Raw genomic sequence first — 20,604 nt, 5'->3', positions numbered from 1 at the left:
TTGATTGGGGAGGGATTTAAAATGGGCTATGAAATCACTTTCTAGTTTCTATAAAGAATGGTAAATTACCCTAGTTAGTACTACTGAAATAAGGAACTACAATTACGTCTATATTCTTCATCTGTCAAATTTATATTTTATATATATTTTAATTTTGATATGAAATCACTTTCTAGTTTCTACAAAGAATGGGTGTTCAAGATGATATATACGCGTGCAAACATCTAGACCTAATATGAATCGTGTAATGGAAGAGATATTAATTAACAAATAATAGAATAAGTCAATGAAATCCACAATATTGCCCGGCGTTAAACAATTTGGGTCCGTTTAGTTCGTTGATTTGAGTTTTTAATTCGAGACTTTATATGAGAATTTTTTACTGTAACACAAAAGTTAGATGTGACTGTTTCTGGGAGCTTTTTATTATAACAAAACTCAAATTTTAAACTCTAATCGGTGAAATGAATAAGGCCTTAATATCCTACAATCTTTTGATTAAATGTGCAAAATAATTTCAAAGTTTGAGTGCCTCATTTTCTAGCTGATCTAGCACGTAAGGTGGCGCTTTTGGTCGGGAAACAATTGCATTGACATCATCAACAGAGTTCTAGAAGGTAAATAGACTTTTGTTTACAATATATGAGAATTCTACGATACAAAATGGGAAGAAAAAAAATCCTAAAACGTCAAATTTATATTACGTTTTCTCCGTTTTATCTACTTTGTTATATATGTTTTAACATAATTTTGGCATGTGTAACATTTTAGAAACATGCATTATCTTTAATTTGAAAAAAACAAAAACATGCACTATTACTTAGGCCTTGTTGTGTTCGCCGATTCGAGTTTTCAATTCAAGTTGAGATGTTAATTTATATGAGAGCTTTTAACTGTAACAAAAAAGTTAGATGTGACTGTTTCTGAGAACTTTTAACTGTAGCAAAACTGAAATTGAAAACTAAAATCGGTGAAATAAATTAGGTTTTAGTAGAGAGCTCCTTATATATTATGCCATTTCTCACTATAGCTTAGTACATCAGTGCATTCATAAATATATATACACATATATACGTGGACATATTATGGTTATTATTGATGGTGTTTTTCTGACAACACGTTACTTACTTTCCAAAGACACTCTCAATAACACTCGCGATTTAACTGAAGATTAAAACTGGAAAATAATGTAAATGAGACAGATTTATAGTGATTCGGCAAGAACACTTTGCCTAATCCACTTGTGAATGCACTAATATCTTTTCAGATTACAAACCCTCTTGGAGTAATGAAATAGTGCGTAACCCCCTCTTCGATTTTCTTGGCTCTATTTATAGGCCTTTACATGTGATTATCCCTTCGCCGTTCCCAAGGAGGAAGCCATCTTCTGTCCCTCGATTTACGGGCGGGTAGGTGATTTTTCATGATGACAACCTCAGGAAATGCGGCTGATCCCTCTCATCTGCCGCCTGATTTCCTGACTTATGCAATGGCCGTTGGATCAATACGTCCTTCCCCGAGTTGATAAGACTGTTGATGGATTTAACTGGATACGCTGCCCCGACGCAGTGGCCTCCAGCAGTCGAGTCATGGTGGTCGACGCATCTCGTCGCATATGGTCTCTCGGCGTAAAGGCCACTTCAGCTACAGTCCACTCCCTCGACGCCAGCGACCGATCCTTGGCGGGGAATGCTTAGCGCTTGTCGTTTGATAGAGTGGTCGATTTCTCGACCATGGTGTAACAATTACCCCCTAGACTGGGACGTCATAGTGCGACTTTCCAGACTATACAACGTCGAGAGCGCCACGTGGGGAAAGCTTTTCGGCGGGTGAGTGCGGCCGCTTGTAGGTACAGTGCATCATTGCAGTTGGCTTCTTGGGCAGTGGAGCAGTCACGTCGATCGTGTCAACAGTCACATCCCCACTTCCCTGACACCACGTGGCACTGGAAGGATGAATCGTAGCCATCCGATTAAGCCCCTTTCCGTTGCTTTCTCCCTAACCGTCCGATCACGCCTTCTTGGATCCACCGTCGGATGGAACCGAATCGGATTCTACGGTTGAGATTTGGAGTCTTTTGGACTCCTCGAGGACCCCTGGGCTCCTCCTCAGGTGTATATATATGTGCTCATATCCGCAGCTCTCTGGTCACCAAGCCCTCAGGACGTCGTCACTCTGTCGGATTTTTGCTAAAACCTTTAGTCTATGTGCATCCTTCTGTGCCTCGCTCATTTTTGCTCTCCGATTCAAGCTCTCTTCGAATCCAGTAAGCCTTTATTCCCTTTGTTCTTTCTGCGGGTCTGGTTCCAGTGTCTGTAAAATCAGGCCCATACGCGTTATAAGGAGGGGAGATGCTTATGGCATAAATCTGCCTTTCTTTTGTATGGCTGTGAAGCCCGAGTGTCATATCATTGGCTCAGGGGCCTCTGGTCTAAACACTCATCTCTCCCCTTCATTCTGCACTGTTAGCCTCTCGACCACTAGGATCTGACCAAACCCCTCTTTCTTGTTTCCAGAACATGTTACCAAAACAGGTCAGGGGTCGAGAGGTCTCCACCTCCAGGGTAAGGGCCGACCCTGAAGAGATGGCCACATCCAGCTCATCCTCGGGTGACAGCAGGGATTCCTTACTCCGTCAAGTCGAGGACTACACCGAGGCTTCGGCCTCTGCCTCCCGGTCGGACGAGCTAATACTCCTTGATGACGAGGATATTGGCCTACAGGTCGGCCCTTCCGAAGGCCGCAGCCATGGGGTGGCGTCGACCAGTGGGCTAACAGGGATGGTCACGGATGTCAATCCGTCCAAGATTAGACCCCAGGCCGCGATGAGGGCCTTAATGACGCAGGAATCGACCCCCTGCATTTTTACCTGATTATCACGACTCCCAATGATCGGGTTCACGCGCCCCCACCCTGCCACATGACTGTATATACACGCTCTTTGAGCTTTGGACAGACCCTGCCCTTTCATCCCCTCGTGAAGGCCCTTTGCGGCCTTCACAGGATTTCTCCAGCACAGTTGTCTCCCAACTGCTGGATGACCATTAACTCCATGATAATTTTGTGGAGAAAATATTTGAACCTCGACCTAACCGTCGAGGATTTTTTGTACTGTTACGCCCTTAAGGCCTCCCCGAACCAACGGGGGTTTTTCTACTTGGCTGCCCATGCCAAGGCCAAGCCGCCTGTGCCCCCTGTGGTGGTCGAGAATACCTCCAGTTCGCACGGGTGGAAGCCCCAATTTTTCTTCGTCGAGGGCAATTTCAATTCCCACCCCCTCGACGGCAAGCGTCGTATGGGGACGCAGACAGTATTCAGCCAATGTTGTAGGTTATTCGCTCCCGCTAACCTGATAACGTTTGTTCTGCCTGTCGAGCCTTTCTCAAATTGTTGCTTCTTATTGTAAGTGACATCGTCCCTCGACCCCGACTCTCTGCGTCCGCCCTTGCGCACATCGAGGATATTCTTGTTCATCCTGAGGACCTCCGTCGAGCTTCGGTTCTCAACACAGCTGAGAACTGTCGACTATACGGCTTGTTTATGCTTCTCGACACCCCACTCTCCCCAGTTGTTCCTCTTGCTGATCTTCTCGGCCGTGAGTTGGGTTTTTCTCCCCCTCATTTTTTAAGCAAGAGTTAGGAAAAATGGGCGAGTAATCCTTAATTTAGCCTCTCTTTTCTTGCAGCCGCGCCGTCCGAAATGAGGTACACCATCCCGGGCAAGCAGAAGAAGAAGAGGAGGCGAGATCCCACCTTACTGCCGCTGAGCCAGCCGCGCGTCCAGGTCACTCCATCCCCTGGCATCACAGAGACTCCAGTCCGAGGGATGTTTGTAATCGAGCCCACGGTCAAGAGAGCAAGGGTCGAAGTGCCCCAGGCTCGTGCCGCCGTCGAGGGAACCTCGTCTGAGCCTTCCCGTAGCTCAGATAGGGGAAAAAGCATCGTGGCGTCTGTACTGGGGGATCCCTTGGTGATGCCAGGGTCGAAGATTAATGACCCTGACTTCGCCGCAGCTGACGTGGTCCCCCAGTACCTCGACGCTACTTTGCAGCTTCCTCCCCGCTTCAGCCTCCCGCTCCAGGCCATATATTCATACTTTGACCTGGATTCCTAGGGCCTCCATGCCGGGAAGGGCATCCTGGAGCATCAGCGCCTGACCGTGACGCGCCTGGTCTCGATAAGCTTGACTTGTTATCCCTCAACATTTACCGGTCGAGTGCCCAGTTTTAATGCCTTGGGACTTATTTTCCTGTTTGGGTTCTTCAGGCTCTTGAGATTGCGCTCCTAAACTACATGGAGCTGGAACCCCTGCTCGACCAGAACACAGCGTCGAGAACTTTAGCTGAGGAAGTTAAGGCCTTGCGCACTACTCGGGACGAGCTCTCCTTCAACCTGGACGCCGAGAAGGCCAAGGTCCAGTCCCTGGAAGAGATTATGGAGAAGGAGAAGGAGAAGAGCTTCCAGGCGGGGTGTTCCTTGGCAGTCCAGGAATACCTTGCATCTCCCGTCTTCGAGCAGAAGAAGGTGGAGGTGTTAGAGGAGTTCCTGAGGTCTGAGACGTACAATCGCGCCGTCGACACCCGCCTGGAGGCCTTCAAGTCGTCGTCAGAATTCCAACGTTTGGTCGACACACAGGTGGAGCAATTCAAGGCTTCAGGGGCTTTTGAAGGCCTCGTTACTCAGCGACTTGAGGCTTACAAGGCCTCCGCTGAGTTTGACGAGCTCCAATTGTCCTTGATGACATCTGCTGGTGACCAGATCCTCAACCGCTTCCGCAGAAAACGTCCAGATGTCAACCTGTCCTTCCTCGATGAGTCTGACAGTGAGGAGGTGGAGGTGGTCGATCTCAACCTAGAGGCTGGGAGCATTAATCAGATACAAGCAGACGCTGAGCAAACGCCCGGGAACGCTGAGCAGGCACCAGGAGATGGCGGCGAGTCGGCGCTGGGAGGAGGTGGCGAGAAGGCATCGGGGGATGGGGCTGAGCAGTGATGAGACCATCTGCTTTTCTTACATTTTCTTTTACTTTTTGAATGGCCATAAGGCCGAGACATTATTTGCTAGTCTATAACGACCATAAGGTCGAGACAAATATTTTTATTTATTTTTATACATATTCATGCTTGTTTTGCTCATTGTGTGCGTGGAGAATTTTTGGCTAAGTGTGGTTGGGATCTAGCTCGACCACCTTTGCAAGTTTTTTTTGGTGGTGGCGTCCCCACTTGCCAGAGCTCGACGTAGGCAATTTCTATTTATTCATTGCTTTAAGTACGGTTGGGCCAGAGCCCACCGACTTTGCAGGTTTTGGGGGGCCCTATTACCCCCTCGTCAAAAACAAAGTCTTGGACTTGTTTTTGACGCACCGTGGTCGACGTATCGACAACATTTAGTCGACGTATCGACATTTTTAGGTTGACGTATTGACATTTTTTTGGTCGACGTATCGACATTTTTTAGGTCGACGTATCGACATTTTGGTCGACGTATCGACATTTTTTGGTCGACGTATCGACACTTTGGTCGACGTATCGACATTGACAGCGGATGAGTGAACCCGTATGAGAATCAGTCGAGACGCAAAATAGAGTTGGCTAAGTAAACAATGCAATTTACTTCTATTTATGTAGGATTTACAAATCGATGCTCTTCACAAGGATAGGGAACACGCGGAAAGTGCTTAACTTAGCCTCCTTTTTTTTTTGGTTTGGTCGACGTACCTCGCAATCATTAGTAGTAGACCTTCAGCTGGTCCGCATTCCAAGTGTGCTTGAGGTCTCGACCACCAGGCTCTGCCGGTCAATACGGCCCGTTGGCCACAACTTCCTTTATTCTGTAGGGTCCTTCCCTAGTCGACCCCAAGGCACCAGAGTTCTTGGGCTTGGTGTTCGGGGTTACCACCCGCAGGACCAGATCTCCAACCCTGAAGCGCCTCGGATTGACTTTTTTTATTGTAGTACCTAGCAGTTCTGGCTTGGTACGCGGCGAGCCTCAGCTGCGCATCCGTGTGTCTTTCTTCCAGAAGGTCGAGCTCTAGGTTCATCAGCTCGGCGTTCCTGTCTTTCTCGTATCAAGCCATTCGGCAAGTCGGGATAGAGACCTCGACAGGGAGAACTACTTCGGCTCCATAGGCCATTGAGAAGGGGGTTTCCCCCGTGGTGGTCCTACTCGTTGTTCTGTAGGCCCACAAGACTTTCGGCAGCTCGTCTGCCCATTTTCCTTTATAGACGTCGAGCCTTCGATTAAGCGTTACCTTTATAATTTTGTTGACCACCTCGACCTGCCCGTTGAACTGTGGGTATACAACAGAGAAGAAGTTCTTATGAATTCCCAATAGTTCGTAAAATTTATTGGTGTTGTCGTTGTTGAACTGTCTCCCGTTGTCAGACACGAGAGAATGCGGTACACCAAACTGGCAAACTATGTTGTTCCATATGAAGTTAGTGCATTTCTCTTTTGAGATAGTCGTTAGTGGCTTGGCTTCCACCCATTTGGTAAAGTAGTCGACGGCGACAATGGCGAACTTATATCCTCCGGGGGTTTTGTGCAGGGGGCCAATAAGGTCAATCCCCTATTTAGCGAAAGGCCAGGGGGACACTATCGATGTGAAGTCCTCTGAGTGTAGTCGAGGGGTTGGGGCGTACCTTTGGCAGCTTTCACACTTCTTCGCATACTCGGCTGCATCCTTCTTGAGACTTGGCCAATAGTATCCCTGCCGTAGTATTTTGTATGCTAGGGACTGTCCCCTTGCGTGGTTTCCGCATATCTCATCGTGCACCTCCAAAAGCACCCTCATTGATTCTCCCTCGCCGAGGCACCTGAGCAGGGGCGTCGAGTACCCCCTTCGATAAAGAAGATTATCATGCATTGTGTATCTCGCCGCTTGATACTTCATCTTTTTTGCTGCTGCCTATCCTCGGGGAGTTCGCCGTCGACCAAGTATCGGATGATCGGGTCCATCTAGCCTGGCTGGTGGTCCACTGGCACGACCTCAGGCCTCTTCTCTGTGGTCGGGGCTTTCAAGACTTCTACGGGTACTAAGTTCAAGAGCTCGGCATCTTTCGATGTTGCCAACCTGGCGAGTGCGTCGACATTACTATTCTCTGCTCTCGGGACTTGCTGTAGATCATAGGCCATGAACTTCCCTATGGCCTCTTTGACCTTCTTTAGATAGGCAGCCATTTTCTCATCCCGGGTTTGGTACTGGCCCTTTACTTGGTTCACAATCAGCTATGAATCACTAAAGATATCTAACCTCCCTACTTTTAAGTACTCCGCCAACCGGAGTCCGGCCAGCAGTGCCTCGTATTCGGCTTCGTTATTGGACGCAGGGAATTCGAACCTAATGGCCGAAGTGATCTTGTGTCCCTCATGAGTGTGCAATACCAATCCTGCTCCACTACCGTTGTCGTTGGAGCTCCCGTCGACGTAAAGCTTTCATCGTGTTGGTGCATTAGCCTCCTCGGCTCCATCCGGCAACCCCGCGAACTCTGCCACGAAGTCCACTAGGGCTTGGCCTTTAATGGCAGCCCGCGGTTTGTAGTCAATATCAAATTGGCTAAGCTCTATGGACCATTTTAGAAGTTGGCCAGAAGTGTCGGGCTTTTGTAACACTTGCCTGAGAGGGTGATTGGTCAAGACCTGAACACTATGGGCCTGGAAGTAATGGCGCAACTTCCTCACTGTCACGACCAGCGCGAGGGCGAGCTTTTCTATCTGGGGATACCTCGTGTCAGCATCGAGTAGGCACTTGCTTGCATAATACACTTGTAATTGCACCTTATTCTCTTTGCGAATCAACACTGAGCTAACGGCGTGTTCCGAGACCGCCAGATACAGGCTCAGCACCTCTCTAGTCACCAGTTTGGATAGCAGAGGCGGTTTCCCAAGGTGTTCCTTCAATTGTAGGAACGCATGTTCACATTCCTCCGTCCATTGGAATGGCTTGCTTCCTCTCAGGGTGTCGAAGAATGGCATGCACTTATTCGTAGACTTCGAACTAAACCTGTTAAGCGCGGCCACACAGCTTGTCAGCTTTTGGACTTCCTTGGGCTTCCTTGGCGATTTCATGTCGAGGAGGGCCTAAATCTTTCCCAAATTGGCCTCAATCCCTCGACTATTCACCATGAAACCCAGGAATTTTCCCGACGCGACGCCGAACGCACACTTGTGGAGATTTAGCTTCATTTTGTATGTTCTGAGGACGCCGAACATTCTCCTGAGGTCCTCGACGTGGTCCTCAGCTTTCCTGCTCTTTACCAACATGTCGTTCACGTATACCTCTATTGATTTTCCTAATTGTCCCGCGAACATTTTATTGACGAGGCGTTGATAAGTTGCTCCCGCATTTTTTAGGCCGAAGGGCATGACTTTGTAACAGTAGAGGCCCCTGTCGGTGACAAATGTCATGTGCACTTCATCGTGGTCGAGCATAGGAATCTGGTTGTACCCGGAGTATGCATCCATGAAGCTCAGTAGTTCATGCCCCGCTGTGGCGTCGACCATCTGATCGATTCTTGGCAGCGGGAAGCTGTCCTTGGGACATGCTTTGTTCAGATCACTGAAGTCAACGCATGTTCGCCAATCCCCGTTGGGTTTCCGCACCAACACGGGATTTGACACCCATTCGGGGTATAGGACTTCTCGGATGAAGTTGTTCCTAATTAGCTTGTCGACGCTTTTGTCTTTTAGGCGGGCACTTCTCGTCGATGTTTAACATGTGACACATTATGTCGGGGTTTATCCCTTCCATATCTTCGTGCGTCCAAGCGAACACATCAAGGTTGCTTCTTAGGAACTCAACCAATCCTTTACGGGTCTGCCCCTCTAGCCCCGAGCCCACCTTCAGCCTCCTTGAAGGCTCTCTCTCATTGATGGGGACTTCGGTATATTCCTCAACCGGTCCCGATCCAGGCTCTTCCGTTGGGAGCCTCGGATCCAGGTCGAACCCTTCCGCTCTGGTCTCCACCATCCTCAATTCTCTTCGTACCTGTGTCGACTCCGCATAGTGGTGGACCGTCTCTGAATAAGTGAGCCTCGACTCGTACTAGTTTCCGTGGACCCTTCCGATCCCCATGGGAGTCAGAAACTTCATGGTTTGGTGGTTGATTAGTGTATGAAAATGCACCCTAAATACTGCTTTTGATTTATATAATATTAAAATATGTAAGCTTTAATTAAGCAATTCCATTATTTTTATTCATAATATTTTAATTGGAATTTGTCTAGTTTTTGCTTAATTATTTACAGATAAAAAGTAGTATAAAAAGCTACACTAAAATAAGCCATGAAAGCCATATTTTCAACAACACAGAGCCAAGCCGTTCAGCTAAGCCGAGTCAAAGCAGCCGAGCCAAGCCGCTACATCACTTTTCTCCATGTGGGCCCCAGCTCTTCCGCGCTTCCTGAATTTTCCTCGCGCGCGTCACTCGCACCGCCAGGCCACTAGAGCGCGTCATGTGCACGCACTATCTCTAGCGCATTCCAACTCAAATTCCGCGTGGCTCCCACACCTGCGACGCCAGCCTGCTTCTCCTTTCTGCAAGCACCAGCTGTCCTAGCGGGTCCCAGCTGTCCCCGCGATAGCCTTCTGCCAGCACACGCCAGCCACTCCGAGCGCGACACGTGGCGGCTCAATTCCCTGCCTCCAACCAAGCTTCGACACGTGTCCAGATGATGTGCTGAATCCGGATTTCTTCTCCTCAAATTACCAGATTTCTTCCCCAAATCAAATATATGATTTCTCCTAATTTATGTGTAATTTTATTTTATTTCCTTTTCTTTTATAATTTTCTAGTTTTACTATTTATTTCCTTATTTAACAGGCAACCTCTGAACACTATAAGTAGAGGGGTTAGCCTAAGGTTTTCAGGAGCTTTTAATATTCAGTTTTCTGTCGTCTTGCTGTCAGTCTCATATTTTCTCTCTAGAACTTGTGAGAATGTTTTGCAAGATAGGCTAGAGTTTTCTTAGTGAGGTTAGAGATGAACTTCTGTTGAGTGACCCAATTCGGGGTTTTGATTCCTTGTGTTGTAAAGTCCAACATCTGAATGAATTAAATCTCATCTATTTTTCTATTACTTTTTAAAATATTGTGTGCTAATTTTTATATAAGTTCAGTCACGCTTTTCTTATGTAATTATGTCACGCATTGTTTTGTCATTCAAATTATTTTACGAATTGTCTTTTACTGCAATATTATCGGATTGATATATTGTCAATTTTAGATAACTTGTAATAATAATATTTCTGGAGTCAACATACAGATTTAATTTATTCGGTTATTTAATATTGTGAATCAAAACTTGGATTGGTGAACGAAACATTAGGGATTCTCGACACCTTACCGTTTTTATTATTGAATTTTCTTCATACAAATTTCTTCCTTTTTATTTTATTTGCAACAAAATCTCAAAAACTCTTCATATTTCTTTAATTCACTTTTCTCTAACGCTCTTATTCTGTTAGTCATTCTTGTTATTTTGTTATCTCTCTGTGGATACGACCGCCCTTCTGTGCTACAATTGACCGCTTGTGAACATCACTTTTGGGCGTTAATCAGTGGTAAATGGATATGGCCGCCTTCAGTGCCCTCATCGTCGGGCGCCCTATGACCGCGTTGTATTGGTCACCTCCCTTCACTACTAAGAACTTCGACATGACAGTCGAGGTGTGTGGTTGGTCTCCAATGGTCATGGGCAGCTCTATCACCCCTTTAGGGATGACACTGTCCCCAGTGAAGCCATACAAGGGCTGTGCGCTGTTTTGCAGCCTTGCGCGGGGGATTCCCGTCTTGTCAAGGCAATCGGAGTACAAAATGTCCACCAAACTACCATTGTCGACCAGGATACGGCAAACCGTGTGGTTACCGATCATGGCCTCGACGACCAAAGCGTCACTTTGGGAGAAATGCACCCCATTCGCATTGGCCTCTGAGAAGGTGATCTCGGCCTCCTCGTATCGCGTTGTCTTGGCCTCACATCCGGAGACGTTCATGACCCTCCGGCTGAACTTTTCCTTTGCTTCTCGCACATAATCCTTCTGTGCACGATGAGAGGTGCCGCCGAGGTATGGCCCCCCAAATATCGTTCTTATGACGCTGACGGGCTCGGGCGGGTTGTCGTGCCTCTGCTCCTCTCGTCGGTTATTGTTGCGTCGGGTGTTGTTGTTCTGACGGTCGGCCTGGTACTCACTGAGCCTCCCTTCTCGGATCAACCTCTCAACCCCGTCCCTCAGGTCATAGCACTCAGCTGTAGTATGCCCACTCTCACTGTGAAACCGACAATACTTGTTTTGGTTTGTCCGCGCTGGGTCAGACTTCAGCGGAGTTGGTCGACGCAAGACTTAGAGGTGACTGATCTCGTGATAGACGTCCTCGATCCCCATAGTCAAGGGGGTATAGGCGTCATACCTCTGCGGCTTTGGTCGCTTATTTTCCCCCTGGCTCGTCGAGGCGCTACCACCCATGTTGCTTGGAGCGGGGTTATATCTCTATTCGGCTTGCACCGGAGGATGACCTCGACGCTTCTTACCGTTATTCTGATTGCTCGCCTGCCCTACCTCTTCCTTGACAGGGGCTGCCGCCTTACTCTTCAAGGCCTTCTTAGCCTCTTCGGTGTTGATGAATCCCTGTGCCCTTGTCAGGAATTCCTGGTAGGTATGGGGCGGTCTCCGATCGAGGTCTGTGCTGTAGGGGATATCCTTCTTCATGCTCAACAGTGCCCCCATCAGGGCTACCTCGTCGGATATTCCCTCTGTGGCGGTGACCTGTTCCCCGAACCGGGCTATCCAATCTTTCAGGGACTCGTTAGGCCCCTGGTACACACTTGACAGGTTTTGTTTAGGTGGGATATACTTTTTGATACCTATGAACTGAGTCAGGAAGGCGTTCTTCAAGTCATCCTAACTGGTGATGGAGTTCAGTTTTAAGGATCTGAACCATCTCCCGGCGGAATCTGAAAGGTGGTTCCTGAATGCTCGGCACATGACCTCCTCGGGGTATCCATGCAGGACCATATGCCCTGTGTAGACCTCCAGGTGGTCATCCGGGTCACTCCTCCCATCGTATAGCGGAATGGGGGGTGGTTTGTACCTATCTGGCAGTGGCACCCGAATAATGTTTTCTGTGAACGGGTGATCGTGGGATGTGTACATCTTGGCGTCGACATTGACCGCCTCGGCGACCTTTCCCACAACTTGTTCGAAGTTGTTTAATCGGCTCCCTATCTATTTTTTGAGCCTGGATATCTTCTCATCCAGGGCTTTATTCTCGGCCGTTAGCTCGTCTTCCCTGGCGCGATGGGCATCTCGGTCACGCCGAGCATTTAACTTTCCCCTGAGGTCTCTTCCGCATGCGGACGAGGATTCCACGGGGACGGCGTTCCTCCTGTTAGCATCGACCCGGGGCCGAGGAGGCGCGTCCTGGGTATTCACAGCTTGGGTTGCAACCCTCTCCTGAGGCGCGCCCTGATTATTCACGGCTTGGCCGTAGTCCTCTCCTGTGCTCTTCGCACGGATGAGGATTCCACGGGGACGGTGTTCCTCCTGTTAGCGTCAACCCGGGGCCGAGGAGGCGCGTCCTGGGTATTCACGGCTTAGGTTGCAGCCCTCTCCTGAGGCGCGCCCTGATTATTCACGGCTTGGGCCGTAGCCCTCTCTTGGGCTCTTCTCCTGGCCGCCCGCTGCCGGCTTCCCACAGACCTGTTTGACCTGGCTGGGCGGGGGCTGTTGGCCCCACTATCACCGACCCCATCGGCGTCACCACGTTGGTCACCAATCACTTGGTTCCCAACGGCGGCGTTCACCGGGTTCATCGGCGCATCCTCCAGCGGGGGCATCGAGTTTTGCCATTGGTGCCGCTCGGCGAGGGCTGTAGCCATCCTTTCCACGGCTGCAGCCAGTGTTTCGACCTGCTTCTGGAGCTGGTCAATACGGTCTGGGGGATTCCTAGCAGGCGACAGGGGTGGAGTCGTTGAGGTTCCTGCGGCGGCGGGAGCCTATCTTTCTGATTAGCTATCGTGCTGCGAGTGTTCTTCAAAGCCATGATTGTTGTTTCTCACTGGATTTGATTTCTGGGTTCAGCGGGCCCTCTTTCTAGTGCCAATTGTTGACGGTGTTTTTTCGACAACGCGTTACTTACTCTCCAAAGACACTCTCAATAACACTCGCGATTTAACTGAAGATTAAAATCGGGAAATAATGTAAATGAGACAGATTTATAGTGGTTCGGCAAGAACTCTTTGCATAATCTACTTGTGAATGCACTAATATCTTTTTAGATTACAAACCCTCTTGGAGTAATGAAATAGTGCGTAACCCCTTCTTCGGTTTTCTTGGCTATATTTATAGGCCTTTACATGTGATTATCCCTTCGCCATTCCCAAGGAGGAAGCCATCTTCCGTCCCTCGATTTACGGGTGGGTAGGTGAGTTTTCATGATAACAACCTCAGGAAATGCGGCTGATCCCTCTCATCTGCTGCCTGATTTCCTGACTCCTGCAGTGGCCGTTGGATCAATACGTCCTTCCCCGAGTTGATAAGACTGCTGATGGATTTGACTGGATACGCTGCCTCGACGCAGTGGCCTCCAGCAGTCGAGTCATGGTGGTCGACGCATCTCGTCGCATATGGTCTCTCGGCGTAAAGGCCACTTCAGCTGCAGTCCGCTCCCTCGACGCCAGAGACCGATCCTTGGCGGGGAGTGCTCGGCGCTTGTCGTTTGATAGAGTGGTCGATTCCTCGACCTAGTGTAACAGTTATTACTTAATTATATGCCGGCATAATCGATGTTTTTACTCTAAATCACTAATTAGCAAATCTATATTCTCTCGCTTTGTATATTCTCATTGTTCAAATTAATTTGGGCTTCTAGACGTTTTTTTCTTCATCATCTTCTAGACGATTTTAGTCGACGTTGTGAGAGTATGGTCGACTTGTACACATATAGAACTAGTCAATTTGGACTAAAACTCAATAGGCTTGACCCTTCTCTGCCACTAGATGGAGTGGGCGTATCAAAACTAAGCACGTACACCATCAAACCTAGCAGCCATGGTAATATTCAACACCTCATAAAGAAAAAAAATAAATTTTGACGGCATAAAATTCTCCTCTAAAATAGGAAAAGTACTAAGGACGTGACGCTACACAATAATAAATATGATTTACAGATGGGATCATTTTTAATTGAAAAATATTTGAGAACACTAGTAATGTTTAACAGCATAATTAATAAAAAATAAATTATCATATCTCTTAATAGTCAAGCGTTAGCATAGGTCATAACTCCATAAGATACAAAATCCCTTCTTTTCTTATTTGTTGGTTAGTTAAAGTGCCGGACAAGTCCAAACCAGCCCTTTTTTTCTTTTAGCCGCCTTCTCTTTCTACTTCTTTTATTCCCTCTGCATGTTCTGTTTATATTGACCACAAGCAAGTGTGAGTATAAATATAACTCAATATTGAAGGGAGGGAACAACACGCAAAGAAAGAGTGAAAGCAAACCAAAAGAAAAAAAAAAAAAAAAAGAGCAAACATGAGTGGCTTAGCTTCAACTCCTCGGACCTTGATCATCGGAGCCGGGTGCATGGGCCAGTTTGTTGCCGAAGCCTGCCTCGACGCCGGCATCCCCACCTATATTCTGATTCGGTCGACTCGTAACCCCCCTTCTAAAACGGAAACCATCAAGGCTTTGCAAAACAAAGGAGCTGTTATTGTACACGTACGTATGTCTAGTTCTTGTCATACATGCTCAATCTAATCTAATTATGTGTAAAAAAAGATGCAAAACATCTCATATTTTGTCTAAGTGAATTACATTGGTACCTAAAAATATCCTCTCACCCCGTTTGGTACGCATGATAGGACAATATTGAATAGAATAATTTTAAGGTAATGAATTGGAATATATAGGAAAGGATAGGATTAAATTTTAGTTTAATCCAATCCCATGTTTGGTGTTATTAGGATAGGGACTTTTTGTAAAAACTTTAATTAGAATTAAATTGCAATGTTTTTAAAATTTTAGGGGCAAAACTATAATTTTTGTAAAACATTTTAGACATATAAAATTGCATTTTGACCTCTAAATTTTTGAAAAATTACAATTGGATCCCAAATTTTATAAAAATTAGCAAATAGGTCCCTAATATTTTTGACAATAGCAACACCGTCTTCTAAAGGGATTTGAGCATGAGCTGGACAAAAGTTTATCCAATCCAGTCCTTTAAAAGGTTTACCAAACACAATATTAAAATTTAATTCTATCCAATCTTAAGCTCGAGGGAAACTGCCCCAAAGGCTCCTTACACTTTCACCCCTAATAAAAAAAAAAAAACTAGTTTTAAAAATCGGTCTCAGAGTACCGAAAGAAAGTTTCTTTAAAAGTGAAGGTATCATTTAAATATTATTAAAAATACGGGATACCAACGATATGTTTTGCTATAATAAAGGATACCAAAATGATTTTATCCCCAAAAAAGGGTTAATTTTAAAAATTCTTTTCTAATAATTAGTGTGTCACCCCAAATTCAAATTTCTTAATTACAGTTTCAATGTAAATTTTTTGGTAAAAACTTTAAAATGGAAATTAAGTTCTTTCTGTGATAACTTTAGTTTAATCAGAAGAAGAAAATAGAAATATATATATAAAATAAAAAATAAAAAATAAAAAATAAAAATAAAAAAACATCAATATGAAAAGAGAGAAAAATAATAGAAGCTCGTTGTGATTCTATTAGCTCAAAATTTTGGTTTAATTAAAGAAAATTTTCTTGAGTTCGTTGTTGTATATTTATATCTATATATTATATAATAATTTTATCATATGATTGCTTATAAATTGTAAATTATATTCAGGGTTGCATTGAAGACCAACCATTGCTGGAGAAAATTCTGAGAGAGCACAAGATTGAAGTAGTGATATCAACTGTTGTTTGCTTTTTGGAGCAGCTTCATTTAGTGGAAGCTATCAAAGCTGTGGGAACTGTTAAGGTATAACTATTAACTAGTGTGGCCTAGCCATTATTTGGAAAAAGGCAAAGTTTGTCATTAAAGTGCAATATTTTGGGGACAAAAAAGAACAAAAGATTTCCAAGGCTAGTATTTTTTTTCTTCTACTACTTTTTTTTTTTTTTTTTTTTTTGCTCTGGAAAAACAAATATGTCCAAGTTGGCTAGTTAATTAAGAGGAAAAGTTAGACAAAATCATGCTGAAATATAGAAAAAAAAATACAAATAGCAAAAGTTAAAATCATTAAAGAAATATTACTAGGTAATTTTACAGTATAGAACACAAATATCATTAAATTTTACGTATCATTATAGTTATTACTATGTAATTTTGCTATACCCAAAATATTTATAAAAAAAAATGTTATACTTCAACTCCACTCTTATAAACTTATATGACATGTAATTTGTACTTATTAAATACTCCCTATGGAAAAGTTCTCTTCTACCTTTTTGCAACTGAAAAGGGTAAATGCTATGTAAAACTTACTATTTGTGAGTCAACATGCATCTGTAAGGCCCAGTTTTTTGAGAAAGAAAATTGAAAATAAAATGTTTTAATCTATTAAAAGTTGACATATCACAGTGGGATTAAAACTCCATAGAAATGCTCTGTAAGAGATAGTCACGTACGTAGATTATATTTCTTACAAGAAACATTATTTTATCATTACTTTCTGTATTTATCGTCCTAGCTAGTAATTATTATCCGTAAAACACACAACATTCACATACATATATACATATTTCTATGTATATTTTTACATATAGGACGACTAATGTATATAACATATTTCTATATATATATATATATATATATATGAGAGGAGGTTTGTTTTTTTTTTTCCTGAAAATATGAGCAGAGGTTTTTACCATCCGAGTTTGGGCACGACGTAGACAGAGTGGATCCAGTGGAGCCGGCACTATCATTGTACAAGATAAAAAAGAAGGTGAGAACAGAAACCGAGAAGGCAGGAATCCCCTACACTTACATATGCTGCAACTCTATTGCTGGTTGGCCCTACCATGACAACGTCCATCCAAGTGAAGTTCTCCCACCCTTGGACGCGTTCAAAATCTACGGTGATGGCACTGTCAAAGGTAAAATTACCCTAGTTAGTACTACTGAAATAAGAAACTACAGATACGTCTACGTTTTTCAGCTATTAAATTTATATTTTATATATATTTTTTAATTTTGATATAATTTTGACCATATTCATCGATTATAAACGTGTACTAAGAAAAAACCTAATTGTAGGAGACAGATTGAGACAATCTATATTTAAAAATTTAAAGTCCTAAACATATGGTGCTATCTCTGAGGAAATTTCTGTGGTGTAAGTTATACAATAATGTTGGCCCACTTGTAAATATCCTTGGACTGAGAGCTACAATCCAATGGTTGCTAGAGTACTGCAGAAATGGGTGACCCTTCTTGTCTGATAAGTGACGAATAATTAAGGTGGAAAGTAGATTTTGGTATTTTATTTGGTCTTAATTAAAAAAAAAAAAAATACTTGAGACTATTCATAGAAGATAGATTCTATTTTTAAACCTATACTGTGGAATCCATTTTCTTTTTATTTTGTTGTACTCAACACCATTAGTACCCTCTTAACATTGTTTTATCCCAAAGTTTCTTAGGATCATTAATCATATCTATTGGATTTACATTATGATGCAGCATGTAAACTGGTATATTTACATTCAAATTTTAAGATGATTTGCTATTTGATAATTTTTTTTTTTTTCAGATTAGATTTGATTCTTTATTCAAATTAGATTTGATTTCGAAATTAGAATAGGGTTATTTTAAATTTCTATTTTAAAATTGGCTTAGTTTCCTTTATTTTAGTTTCTAAAATTAGATTGGGTTAGTTTCATTTATTTTGATGTTTGTATTGTCTATTTAAAGAGGATTGTAGCATTGTCATTTGCAGTTGATTGATTAGTAAAATTTCAGAAATTATTATCTTGCTTTGCTTATTTTTTTGCCTCGTTCATTTCACCGATTCGAGTTTTCAGTTTTAGGTTTCTACAGTAAAAAGTTCTCAGAAAACTTCACATCTAACTTTTTCTGATATATTAAAAAGCTCTTAAAAAATGTCACATCTCAGCTCGAATTGAAAACTTGAATCCGCGAAGTAAAAAGGCCTTTGTATTCTTTGAATCAACAAACTACTCGTACTCTCGTTTTTAGTATTGTCTACGCTTCTGCTACATCACATAAAATGTGGTCAGATATCAAAAAAGAATTATGCTGTTATACCTACTTATATACACCATCCAATTTATGTCATTCGGTTAAAGTCAACGGTAGAATTTTACTTTTAAATATCATTATTGATCAATTCCTTTGGTTTTTACTAAGCTGCCTTTTGTTTCAATTACATATTGCATGTAATACATTATTGCATAAACGATTTGATATCATAACGATGACATTATGTGATTGGACTAAAGTCGGTGATAATCACAACTCAACATGATGATACTTAAAATTGCTTTTGACCAAAGTTTTTCTTTATTATGTAAAAGTCATTTCATTCAGACATTAATGCTAGGGAAAACGGAAAAAGAAATTTGCTAATCACTAATCAATTAGATTGATTTAAGATAGTAATTAGATTGGTTTGGGACACACATTACGTTAGTTTCATCTCATTCTTGTTGTTGAGTTGTTACAAGTTACAAACTAGTACAGTTTTTCTTTTCCATTTATTTGGCTCATAAAATATGTTTGGCAAGTAATGATTTGTATTTTTATTATTATTATTATTATTTGAGCACAGCTTACTTCATTACGGGTTCTGACATTGGAAAGTTTACTGCAAAGGCGATAACGGATGAACGAGCAGTAAACAAAACAATTCATTTTCGACCGAAAAGCAACATGTTTAATGTGAACGAGCTTGCATCTTTGTGGGAGAAGAAGATTGGACGAACTCTCCCTAGAAAATTTATGACTGAGGAAGACCTTCTCACTGCTGTTAAAGGTCTCAAATCTCAACTTTATCAGTTTATCTTTACTTTATACATGCGTGTGTGTCGGTATGAGGTCCAATTTCTAAAATGGAGGGAAAAAAAAAAAACACCCATTGAAAAGCACAAATGAGAAAGTTAAAGCAGTAATTTTACTTTACGAAACTTAAAAATTTTGAAGCTAAACACACAAGTTAATTGTAGTAGGGTATATAAAGAAAAGTTTACGAGTAAGATACGGTTCTAAATCGTTAAATCACGTGAGAATCATATCAAATTAATAAGAGTATGATAAATTAATATAAATTGATAAAGATCTAACAGTTACAAAATGGAACTTACCGACAAAGTATTATTGCACGTCGTAGTACCTGAAAGTTCTCCCATTTTGAACAGTGCATCTTATTGTTCTATTTGACACAAACATAGATATTTGGTAGTTTAATTGAACAATGATTATAATGTAGCAAGTACATCAAAAGCAGGAGTGTCTTTTAAAACTTTAGTTCCTCTGATTCTTGCTACAAACATTTGCAACAAATGGCAAATCTAACTGTACACATCTCTATATTACCTTGAAAGGACAATTAACATTTCAAAATCTTAAAGACGTATATTTGTAATTTACACTCCAAATTTTAGCTGAAGAACCAAACACAAATGCCAATGTCATCAGAGCACAAGCCGACACTGATTAGCATATAACTACTTATATGTCTTTAGGACTTGAATTTGAATTTTTTTTTTTTTAGAGAAAACACTACAGTAAAAAATCTTAGGTTGTGAAAAGAATAAGGTTGAGAGCCCGTTTGTTTGATATACTTAAACTTAAATTATTGATTTTATTTTCCTCTCATAAAAAATTTAAATTTCAAATGTCAGAATCAATAATTATGATCAAATGTTAGAATCAAAAATCATAGTTTGAGTAGACCTTCTAAAACAAGCCCTGAGAAACTAATTCCTTTTTTCTGGCTTTCCAATTTTACAGAGCTACCACTTCCTGGAAACGTCGTTTCAGCTCTTACTCATGACATTTTCATCAAGGGTTGCCAAGTTAGATATTCATTGGACAAGCCCGCTGACATCGACGTGTGTTCTCTCTACCCGGACACGCCATTTCAATCCATGGATGAGTGCTTCGATGAGTTCATCGCAAAGTTTCCTGAAGCTTTGAGAGCTCCTTCTCACAACTAGACCAGAACTGGTCATAACATGAAGACTTTGAACACTAATTTGCTCGTACGAACAAATGAGGTTTCTATGTCTGTCTTGAATAAATTCACATGATGTATTTGCAGCTAATAGATAATTCTGTAACTCAAGTTTGAGTTAACCTTTCTTTAGCATGATTGAATCTCTAGTTTGGGATATTTAGCACAAGAGGAAAGACAATATAGGGGAGCTGCTGTGTGGAACAATTCCCCATATCCTAGGAAAATTAAAGAAACAAAGAAAGAAAAGACTCTTTCCTCAAAAGAGAATAATATTAATAACAAAAAAATTCGGCTCTTTGTAGTTTTGAGATGTTATTGTTGATGGAATACGGGAGGTACTTGTATTTCCTGTATCGTTTAAATACCAGCAGAATATTAATGGAATGGAAACCATCATGC

At 42.9% G+C, this 20,604-nt stretch overlaps 2 protein-coding genes across 2 annotated transcripts; one reads left to right on the top strand and one right to left on the bottom strand.

The window, feature by feature from the left end:
- Nucleotides 1-10,553: 10,553 nt before the first annotated feature.
- Nucleotides 10,554-12,149, bottom strand: LOC112094363. The gene is made up of 3 exons (XM_024175012.1): nt 11,985-12,149; nt 11,528-11,810; nt 10,554-11,245 (listed from the first exon to the last, which is right to left on the bottom strand). Exons 1-3 carry the CDS (start codon nt 12,147-12,149, stop codon nt 10,554-10,556), a joined length of 1,140 nt encoding a protein of 379 aa, XP_024030780.1.
- A 2,301-nt stretch (nt 12,150-14,450) lies between these two features.
- LOC21405124 (leucoanthocyanidin reductase) lies at nt 14,451-20,334 on the top strand. Its single transcript, XM_010112502.2, has 5 exons — nt 14,451-14,715; nt 15,852-15,986; nt 16,867-17,104; nt 18,799-19,002; nt 19,980-20,334. The coding sequence occupies exons 1-5, from the start codon at nt 14,530-14,532 to the stop codon at nt 20,183-20,185; spliced, it is 969 nt and encodes a 322-aa protein (XP_010110804.1). The 5' UTR covers nt 14,451-14,529; the 3' UTR covers nt 20,186-20,334.
- Nucleotides 20,335-20,604: the final 270 nt, after the last annotated feature.

This window comes from Morus notabilis, unplaced genomic scaffold, assembly GCF_000414095.1.
Source record: "Morus notabilis unplaced genomic scaffold, ASM41409v2 Scaffold16, whole genome shotgun sequence".
Lineage (NCBI taxonomy): Eukaryota > Viridiplantae > Streptophyta > Magnoliopsida > Rosales > Moraceae > Morus > Morus notabilis.
Note: the sequence above shows the minus strand (reverse complement) of the source record. Positions and strands in the feature narration are given on the sequence as shown.

What these genes read in the sequence shown, in the direction of transcription:
- LOC112094363 (XM_024175012.1), bottom strand. Translation starts at nt 12,149, where the DNA reads ATGTACACATCCCACGATCACCCGTTCACAGAAAACATTATTCGGGTG. An exon ending in TGCATGGATACCCCGAGGAG is followed by an intron (nt 11,811 to 11,984) that starts GTCATGTGCCGA and finishes AGTGTGTACCAG; the next exon opens with GGGCCTAACGAGTCCCTGAA. An exon ending in GGCGAGCAATCAGAATAACG is followed by an intron (nt 11,246 to 11,527) that starts GTAAGAAGCGTC and finishes GGCATACTACAG; the next exon opens with CTGAGTGCTATGACCTGAGG.
- LOC21405124 (XM_010112502.2), top strand. Translation starts at nt 14,530, where the DNA reads ATGAGTGGCTTAGCTTCAACTCCTCGGACCTTGATCATCGGAGCCGGG. An exon ending in CGGTGATGGCACTGTCAAAG is followed by an intron (nt 17,105 to 18,798) that starts GTAAAATTACCC and finishes ATTTGAGCACAG; the next exon opens with CTTACTTCATTACGGGTTCT. An exon ending in CCTTCTCACTGCTGTTAAAG is followed by an intron (nt 19,003 to 19,979) that starts GTCTCAAATCTC and finishes CCAATTTTACAG; the next exon opens with AGCTACCACTTCCTGGAAAC.